The sequence below is a fragment of the Opisthorchis viverrini genome (genome assembly GCF_000715545.1).
Source record: "Opisthorchis viverrini unplaced genomic scaffold opera_v5_196, whole genome shotgun sequence".
In the NCBI taxonomy this organism is placed as follows: Eukaryota; Metazoa; Platyhelminthes; class Trematoda; order Opisthorchiida; family Opisthorchiidae; genus Opisthorchis; species Opisthorchis viverrini.
Window position 1 is genome coordinate 630,431 of NW_008751851.1, and position 10,212 is coordinate 640,642.

Genomic DNA, 10,212 nt, shown 5'->3' on the forward strand with positions numbered 1-10,212 from the left:
AAAAAAGAACGTACTGCTTTTGACCTATACTCTCATTTGCACTAGTATTTGGTTTTGAAAAGTAATTCAACTAATTCCATCCGAGTCTCTCGTTTGTGATGATCCACTGAGTTTGGATTTGTAGGGGGATTGGACCACACCATCTGTCTACCAGCTCATCCCAGGGTTTTGCAATCCAATCCTACACGCTTTACACACTAGTTCCACTTTATCCTCCAGCGTTATTATCGACCGACGGCAGCAGATGAAATGTCAGATTGTTTGCACTCTGTCTTATTTGTGTTAAGCTCAACATTAGGATTCGGTCTCTCCATAGTGGATCAGCCTGCAATAGCTCGACCGTCATGCACATAAAATGACTCAGAGTTATTGAAGGACTGACCTTTGGTTAACATCCTAGGCGTATGTTTTGGCTCGACCCTAACCAGGGGCGGAAGATTCATTCCGCACTTCTGCTGGTATCTGTGTAACAACGAAGACCCAACTGGGTATCCGCACTTCATCAACAACCATTATTCCATTTCAGTTTTTTGTGATGCTGTCGCGATTTTTTTTAAAAGAAGCCCGCATTGACCATGTTTCAGTTCGTGTACCTCTCCTGTTTAAGTGCGGTTTTGGCCCGTTGCAAAGTAGATCACCTATGGTTGAAGTTAAACTCATCGTTGCCGTTTATCTTTGAGTCTGTCAGCAGCATACAATGCTAGAATTTCTATTAAGTAGGGTCTCAAATTGATGGCCTCTAGGACTATCGCGCATTAGTGAGACAGGTGAGGATCAGGAGGTCTTTGTTCTTCCACAAGTCTTTTACTTGAACATCTATTGTCAATAGCATGGGTTGTGCTTTCTCGGAAGCTCAGCTGCAGCCTACGATGGGTTGGTTGCCCAGGAGGAAAGATGGAATACACTCCATTTGCTGTATTACGTAACCGAATCGTGGATAGGTTTTTTGGTATGTTTATTTCATTATGAAAGCTGGGGAGCTTTGTTCGTTGTGTTCTGTAGCAAACTTTGTTCATCTTGTACTGAAAGAGATATTGCAGGGGTTGGTATTTTCAAAAGCAGTCCATTCTTTTAGTCCATCGATATTTTTCGGATTCTCTGCCGGTGACATTTATTATTTCTTCACGGGAGGTTAATGTTCGATTCCACAAAGACAGATAGCGTAGATAGATGGCCTCATCTAAGTGTACCGATTAGTGGGCCTTTTGATCTTCGAGTGACTAAAAAGGCACAGTCATATGTGAGATATGCTTTGTAGACTGGCTGGAAGGCCGTTAACTGCGAAGCACAAACGTAAGTGCCGTCAAGTGCACCGAGTCCAGCGTCATTGTTCGAGGAGTCTGTCCGTCTGCACAAATAGCTCAGGTTTGGATGAAACAAAACAGGCGCACATAACCGGTTATCGTGAGGTCAAAGTATGTGGACAGCTAGTGGGTCGAATGTCATCAAAACCTGAGTCTTCTAGTCCCTATTTGTTGCGGGTTTTCAGGAATGATTTTCATATGATTTTAGTCACTCTTTCAGTTTGCAAAAGCAGCCAAAATTATCGATTAGATCGAAAGCGTCTCTAGCGTTGTCTTGTGATACTTGTTCATCACAGTGATGAGCGGGAATCCACTGGTTTGGATAAAATTACAGTGAATAATTCCAGCACATCGACCTACCGTGGCATTTCGCAGTAGAATGCCTATGGTTCACCTGCTAGCGGCGAGCTTGATCCGCCTCCAATAAATGGCACCGTAGAATGTGCATACCTGCTAGAAGAGCACCAGAGTAAGAAGCAGATTTTCTTCTCACGGACCATCAACTGTAAGATTCATGAATGAAGACCTAAATGGAATCGTTCAACACGAGGCTACTTTCCCAAGTAGAATTGCGCCTCGACTCAGTCAACTCTTCATGATGTCGCTTCAGAAAGCGACGCTTTCTTTGGTTTCCTTTGACATAGGAATTAGAGCCCTACCTGATCGAATGTGAACAGCGTTCAGGCTTTTCACAGAAGCACGATCGATGTTGATGGGTGTTCACTAACGCCTATCAGACAGCCTGGATCAATGTCAGAAAGTCCCCTTTAAATAGCGCTCTCACTCACTCGCTTGTTCGGAATACAGCTGTTGTGTTCCCTTCTGTGAGTCTTTTCTCTCCGACACTAGGCACTGGTTCGGGTCGGCAGCAGATACCAGAGATTGACGAACCAGCAGATATAACAGCTTGTCTTCCGAATGTTCTTATTTAGCATGAGTCAAAGGCAAGTTTCTTCCAACTGTGCATCAGATAAACTGATGAGAAGAAGGCTTACTTTTTTGTTGCTTATTCTACACTATGGGAGAATACCGCCTTATTTCGTTCCCAATGCAATCTCCAGCTAGTATTCGCCTCATTTGTGCAGAAAAATGCTGAAAAAGGTTATCTCAAATTACGCGTCTTCTAACATAGAAAGTCTTCAATAAACGGTGCAACTGTCGACCAGTCCTGAAAGAGAGCCCACTGTATGCGCAATACCGTTTCTCCCTAATACGTTCATATCTCCAGAATAATTTGGCGTTTCCACTCTGAAGAAACCGCTGTATCGGGACAACCGACAAGAAAATTTAGTGAGTATCCACTACTCCTGTAAGTGACACGTCAGAACTGATAGTATTCAGTGAACCCCGGCTCCTTCCTTCTTCGTNCTCTTTTCTTCTTTGTCTCTCTGCATATATATATATATATATATATATATATATATGCGACATCCGCCAAAAAAGGTTAAAATTTGACATCATCCAATCTCAACCCTCGTCCCCACCCTCACCACCACTGAACGCCACTATACACTCAACTAAACATTTGCCGCGGTGATGAAATCATCAAGAGAAACAATTTGAACTTTTTCCACTCTTAATCCCAAAGCTGCGACCAGTAAAATTGTACAAATGAAATTCTGTATTATGCTGAGTGTCAGAGTTTGACTGTCATTCATTCGGTGCCGCGGAGAACATGTTCAGAGCTTGAAATCATCAGCCAAGTTTAAATGAATGTGGAAAAATGAGTGCATATCAAAACCAAAAGTGCGCGGTTCTGCAATTAACTGTTCTGTTTTGGTCATTCTAGCAGTTTGTACAGAAGAATTATCACATGGGAAGCTTCTGTGGGCAAAAAAAGGATAATTTGAGATTTGTTTCCACATTACACAACGAATTACCCGTTTCCATATTTCATGGTTGAGTGAAGCTGATTGGTAGAGGGGTGTGGATATCTTGGTGTTGACACCTGCCTACTATATGCTGGTTCTCTGTGTGGCCCATATGGCTCTGAAAAGTGGGATTCTCTAGACTGATGACCTGGGGAAGAAAGAATAGGAGAACAGGAAGAACCGGCGTCAGATGATGCGGAGTGTTCTACTGATCCTAGTTCTATTGAATCGTCTGTCGTGTGAACAGGCTGCTCAGGATATCTAGCATCGTAACCACGTAAGTGTGGATGTGTAGGCGTTAGAGAGTGACCGGAATTTGGTGTATTTTTATCCATAAGCAGCATGGAACTGGGACAAGGCAGAGGTAATCTTGATGTCACCTGGGCTCGTGGGTGCGCCTTATCTGAGTTCCTGATGATGGAGAGATCACCAGCAGGTTGCTCTGGAGGCTTGTGGCCAAATATATGAGTTTCGCCACAGGGAGTGGGGGATGCGTTCACGTAATCTGAACTCATATAGGCCAAAGTCATTGGAAAGCAGTGATCGGTTGTACTCAAATTTGTAGGATTATTATAACTCATGTTTGCCGCATATCCCAGTGTCAACCATGGATCGGAAGATGCGCCGAAATCTGTCGATTCATCCTGTGCCACGAAGGGAAATACACTTTTTCTATCCATCCATCCTGAGGCTAGTTTTAACTTCGTGTATGGCATATACATTTCACGGTCCGTACAGTGAAACTGAGGGATGTTTGCTGCTAATCGCTGTGTATCTACTGCGGGAAAGCCAAATGAGTCACATGAATGGCAGGAGCTACGCGGAACTCCTTTCATATCAACTTCGGACACCACATTCGCCGTAAGTTTTGTCACTGTGGCGTTCGACTCGTGTTTTTTCGTTCGTGAAGTAAAACGTCTTTCACGTTTGGCTGGAGGGGGTGAAGAATAATCGTTGTGTTCCAAATTGGTGTAGAGCTGAAAAAGATGACGGTGGTCTTGCTGATCTTCCGTTGATTCACTAGTCAGCTTCTGAGTGTTCTTCATTGCAGCCACAGGATTCATATTCGTATTGTATTGTTCCAAAATCAATAGGCTGTCACGGTTTTCTGGGCGCCTGGAAGAGATGTAAATATACGTTCGGGTTGGTTAAAAAATAAATGAAATCGCTGTGATGTTGGATGAAGTGCATACTAGAGGCTGACTACACCGATCTGACGGAATGAAAAGTACCAATGATTTTGGCTAGTAATCCCTGATGGAAATTGACCGGAACCTTTCGGCCTATGTGCTTAGGCTATACATTAGCTCTGTCGTGTCAAAAAACGTCCCCCAGAGCCACCGAAAATGGTTCTATTCTAAACGTTCCGCGTATGTGAAGGCCAAAACAAGCTGAAGAAAAGTGCAGTTCAGTATCCATTTGCAAACTGAGATAATATTCCAATAGCACCGGGGCGCAAGTCTGGATTTCATGACTCTTAGTGATTTGTTCAACCAAAAAAAATTAAATATAATAGTGCAGAAAAGCATTTCGTAAAACTTATTCCCTTCTTTCTGCATACGAGTCGTCATAATCATCCACGATACATCTGAGGATGTATGCTGCAGTTTGATTATTTGGATGCTGTCGAAGTCGAGTGGACAAAGTGGAGAGAAAACGGTTTGGGAAACCAACGATAGAACAGGTTGTTGGCCGCAGTATTCGGCAGCAGTGGAAATTCCGGTAGTTGGCCACAAGCTTTTTTCTCCCATCGTTTCAACCGCTGTTGATCCAGCGCTTCAATTAAGTAGTCTGTTTTTGAAACAACACGAATTCTGCCAGCAGATTCTCCCAGAATCACATAGCAACAAATGCTGTATGGAACTTTCTTCTTTGTAAATAAAAGAGAAAGCTTTTGATCCAAGACCCGTTTGTTCCAACTTCATGCCATTTTATTATGCGATAACCCGAACATAATTTTCCAAAAAGGTTCTATCAGTCATCAACAATTCTTTGTGATATTCTGTTCACTCCAGTTTTGGCCTCATAAAACTCATGTTTTGCCTCTTCTTGAATTTGGAAAAAATGTGGTGAATTGTGCGCACTATCAAGATGTCGACTTTGCCACAAAATTCCAAGTAAGGTGAGCCAATACTGCTCCAGTAAAACCTATGGTTTGTGAGGGCGCCAGCCAACTAGCCACAATGACTTGCAAATTTCTGTACGTACCAAGTCACAGGCCCAGACTCGATCCGCTATTTCTTGACCAGCACTGTTACAGTTTATTTCCAGACAAAGGCTCACAACATGAGCGCGAAATTCCTTCGTTAGTCGTTGCGCTTCCGATTTGAAAAAGCATACCGAGATAGTAGCAGTCCTTCGAACTGAATGCGGTCGATTCTGTCAACAAGATTCTTTTAACAATGAGTCAAAAGTAACGCGCGGGAAGTGTCAGATGAAACGTATCATGTTCACACAGCTTTCGGTTGAGATCAATTCAGCCATTGTTCTGACACTGGAATTGACTCAAAGAATGCAAAGCGTAATGCCCAGGATGAGATCCGGAGCTTTTCCGAAAACAAGTGCGAAAGCTTGTGGCCAACGCGTGTGCAGAGGAATGAGAAAAACCATCTGACAAAGTTGCATCAATCGCCCCGCTTCTCGTTTGCAAAATTTCAAGGGCTCAACAGCGTTTTCCTCTTCTGAATACCCCTTACTTGAAGGTAACTTGCGGGGGAGAAGCAGTTTAGTAAAGATGCTTACGTGCTTAGTGGCCATACAAAAACTGGTCCACAACTGCCTGTTTCAGGAATCAAATTTCAGTTAATCGGTTCGTTGTTGGCGTCGTTAGGGAAAAACAAGGGAAATTCAACCGTGCTCCGTCTCATTTTCGCACATATGCAGCTCATGAATGTGGGATTCTCATAACCAGTTACGTGGCGTGACGTTTTTGAATGTTTTAAGGTTCGTGTACCTTTGCTTCAAATGTCGAACTGGCTATCAGCACCTGGATCCATAGGTGACATAGTTTAGACCATTTGTTCAACCGCAGTGGTCGAGTGATCCTGGAAACTCATGGCTGTTCCGCCCAGTTACTTGCAGCACTAGGTCGGCTCAGCCACCTGTCTGAAGCGAGCTCAGCTGCTCATCAACAGAACCATTTGCAGAGACGCTGCAGCGTTGTCCCATTCCGTCTAATTCAGGATTCGTGCGGCTAAAAGACTTTAGATCAATTTGTATCAACCGTCCTGGTCAACAGATTAGTCTACCGGAGTGGAAACTGCATACAGAGAACCACTTGCTGTTCAACAAAGCAGTTTATGTTCAAATACCCTGTTATGCACAATCTAATCTGCTTTCAACTTCAAGACTTTTTGCACAACGTCTGGAGCGTTCATACAGCCTCACCCAGTTCCCCAATGTTATTTTCTATTGTTTTGGCTCCCAACTTGAAGTCCTGTGTTCTGCATCACCCATGCGAAGAATGTGGTTCCCTAGTCTAGTCAGGATCAAGTTACGGATCCCTACTTGAAAAGTGTACACGAATCCGCTAACTCGATATGAATGTAGAAGGACCTACCAGTGGAGCAGACAACAAAACTGCCTTGGAACCATCAGACTGTCAGACCAATAGGATCTATCTGTTTCCGCGGTAGCTTCATATCTGTATGTATTGTCAAACACCTCATTCATTACACGATATATGCGAACTTTAGTGCTTTCTTCTCTTTCCAAGCTTTGAGCTACAAATCAGATCAAAGTTGTGCTGATCTCAATGAACGTGTGACCAGGTTCCGAAAAGTTCAGCCACCCGATGACTGAGCCTCATTGGAACCAATATGAAAGCCGTAAAGGGTCTGATTGTAGTCCTCTTTGTTACAGTTTCTGAGTTTTCCACACACAAGGCCGATTGACTGCACACCTATTGTCATTTCAGTTGCGTCAACAGTGCACTTATCTGATCCACTCCAGACGCCCCATGCAGTTTTCGAGGAAAGGCTTGACTTTCGAATATTTTTCATGGTATTTGAATGTGACTGTATCCTGGTCTACATTTTATCTTCAAAAATGCTCTCCTCTAGAAGTCGGCATGGTGGGGAGCAGGTTCAAAAACGGTGGAATTTGCCATCCAGTCACCTTCGTTTCTGGTTATGGAATGCATGGGTTTGCTTTTACAAAACGGGCTTCAGACTCTACTTGGATTCGCCAAATAAAGTTGATTGTGAATCTTTCGTTCTGGTTACCCGTTGCATGAAAGCTGGGACAGTATATATTTCCAACCGGACGGTGTACGGCACGCTGCGCAGCGAGGATCAAGTAGAGACGAGAGGTTGCTTTCCAAATCAAAAGACCGTACTGATCTTCCAGAAATATCTTCCACGATCACCAGATAACCCTCCAAATCGACAGACCGTACTGATCCTCCAGAAATATCTTCCACGATCACCAGATATGTATACAACAGACTCTTTGGAGTGAGGTGAAGAGAAAAGTTCGTGATGCAGCACCGTCCAAGGCCTCCAAGTAGTTTTGTGCTACCCAAATGTCACAAACAAAGCATTTCGTGGATCTTATTAGTCCCTTTTGAACTATCTCCAACTGTCTTTCAGCATGCTTTGGAGTCTTTAATAAAATGGATATTTTGATGTAATTAACGTATCTGTCTTCTAATGAATCCGGAGAGGAAAGTTCTACAATTCCCTCGATCCTTGTCCATCCAAAGTTCGTACCGCATTAGTAAATCAGTTATTCCCAGTTTTTCAATGGCATGCTTTGTTCATCATCTTGTCCCCAAACGATCGATAATAATTATCCCTAACAGGCACAATTGCCCTATCTAGGTAGTTCTTCCATTAGAATGTGCCCGGTCACAACAATAACCTTTGACATAAACCAGTGTGACGCATTGTTCCAAACTGACAGGCAGCCGGATTCGCCTACAGCAACAAACTCTTTCTGAAGCACGTGAAATGCGCTCCTTTATACACCATTCTGGCTTTGAGATGGGAACCAGCTGAATCATCCGTAGGATATTCTTCAGTTGAGTCTCCCGTTCAACCAAAAGTGATGGGTAAATGAGTGTTTCACGTGAATTTCTTACGATTTGGGTTCAAGTAGGGCATACGATTGACAGAAACTTAGGGATTGTGCCTATCTGATGGACCTCTAGAAGGGCGAAATCGGTCTTGGGTTGTCGATGAGTTTTCAGCAAAATTGTGAGTTGTTTCCTTTGTAAAAAAAAAACTAATTTCCTTCAAGTCAGTAAATTGCGATATCTCAAATATCGTACCGACTGAAACACGAGGCCTTTGTGCAGTACACTCAAGTGAAGAATACCATAAACGAGAGATTCAGCTTGGATTGATTTGGCTTGTAGATGAGTGTACTTTATTCCGAAATACTTACACTCCATAAAACCATTCTGAAGTTTGTGCTAATGTGTCGGTCCTCCTTGGATTATTTGTCATTGCATCAAGGTTAACTGATTAGTGGTGGGCATTCACCCGTTGTGGTGAGGTGTGCCACAGTGATTCTCATAAATTCTTGCGCCGCGGCTAGCTGGATGGCAACCTGGAAATATAAGTTCTTGTATCATACAAACATTGATCTAAGTATTACTTCCTTCATGCTGCCCTATCTTCCCTCCATCATTCTCTCTTCCAAACTCTGTCTAATATCCCCCTGCCGTTTTCGAACAATTTTAAGCTAAAACACTCTGTGTATTCGTCTAGTTACAACTCTCAGCTGAAGCGTTCTTTTGATTTCGGATAGATGCTATTTTGGTTCCGAATGCGGACAGATATATTGTATGGGTTTCTTATATTTTCCTGTGCAAATTGAGAGGTCTTCGGTCAGAATGTTCCGGGGGGATGAAGAGTTGAATGGACAGAAAATCTGTGACTGATTGCGTGGTTGATACGTTCAAGCAGCTTAGTTTACGTCTCCTATCCAACAGGAGCACTCAGCATGATTCCCGAGTGCCTGGGTGGTAGACCCCCTGTTCTGCACCTAACAGTGCACGGATGATGTCTCTTCGAATGGTGACAAAACGTCTGCGAGTCATGTTCCAAGCGCGGTGATCAGGTCAAAAACCACTGGACCAATCCAATTACCTGTGCCGCTTCATATGTTCTGTCCAGCATGAGAAGGTTAAATGTTTGAGGGTTTGTCAATGTATGAAAACAGCTATAAAGCGCCCCGAACTCATTCGGAAAGAACGAGTAGGATTTATTAGAAATTGTTGGTCGACACCAACACAGTTGAATTTTTTCAAGTAAATCACCATCTGAAACTTACGATAGTAGGTAATTCACACTGACAATGCAGTTTGGACGGGATGAGCGGCTATTGTGGACGATTGTGGCGTAGGATTGCATCCACACCCAACCACCAGTCTTTGTCATCAATCGGTAGTAGGGGGTTGTGACTTGACCTTTGATCAGGACTGATTGGAGGATACAAATAAATACGGAGTGTCAGGTGGACATCAGGTGACCGGGAAATTGCAGAATCTATAGAATGCAGTTATAGTACTGTGTTTAGGAAAAAACACGCTGTTGGCAGCAAAATTTACTTACGTGTTTCATGTGCACGGCGGAGCGCGACTGAATCTACCACATGAACCAACTGGTACAGCGTCTTGTCTATGAGTTCTTGGGGTTGAAATCCTGTGATAGATGCAATTCTGTAAGAAAAATAAGGTATGGATATAGACTACCTGAGTGACTGTGACACGAGTGTTTTACCGGTTGAACGACTCGCCATGTAAACAGGTTTCCTGTACCAATCTTACGGCTTGTGTCTAAATGAAACATTTCTACTCCATCGAGTTTAATTAAATTCAACGCACTCAGAGCTGTTTGATGATGGGGAGTCGATTTTGGCAAACCTGAGTTGACGTTAGTGCTAATCGCGAAAATCAGCTGAATTACTCACATGGCCACAATTAACTTGAACAGTCTTCAAGCAAGCTGTCTCCCCTCAATGTTATCTTGAAAAAAACCGGTCTTACAACTTTCGAGAAATACACTCATTTGCAAATCAATTTGGTTTTCACG

At 43.3% G+C, this 10,212-nt stretch overlaps 2 protein-coding genes across 2 annotated transcripts in view; both read right to left on the reverse strand.

The window, feature by feature from the left end:
- Nucleotides 1-3,197: 3,197 nt before the first annotated feature.
- Nucleotides 3,198-8,277, reverse strand: T265_07963 (hypothetical protein; the record flags this gene model as incomplete). The annotated part of the gene is made up of 3 exons (XM_009173634.1): nucleotides 3,198-3,323; nucleotides 3,556-4,291; nucleotides 8,243-8,277. 3 exons carry the CDS (start codon nucleotides 8,275-8,277, stop codon nucleotides 3,198-3,200), a joined length of 897 nt encoding a protein of 298 aa, XP_009171898.1.
- A 16-nt stretch (nucleotides 8,278-8,293) lies between these two features.
- The window catches only part of T265_14441 (hypothetical protein), a gene marked incomplete at both ends in the record, with an annotated part of 18,673 nt that continues 16,754 nt past the window's right edge, over nucleotides 8,294-10,212 (reverse strand). Inside the window, 3 exons of the mRNA XM_009173639.1 lie at nucleotides 8,294-8,461; nucleotides 9,452-9,599; nucleotides 9,733-9,839. Coding sequence (XP_009171903.1) covers nucleotides 8,296-8,461; nucleotides 9,452-9,599; nucleotides 9,733-9,839 — 421 coding nt within the window. The remainder of the gene's footprint in view (nucleotides 8,462-9,451; nucleotides 9,600-9,732; nucleotides 9,840-10,212) is intronic.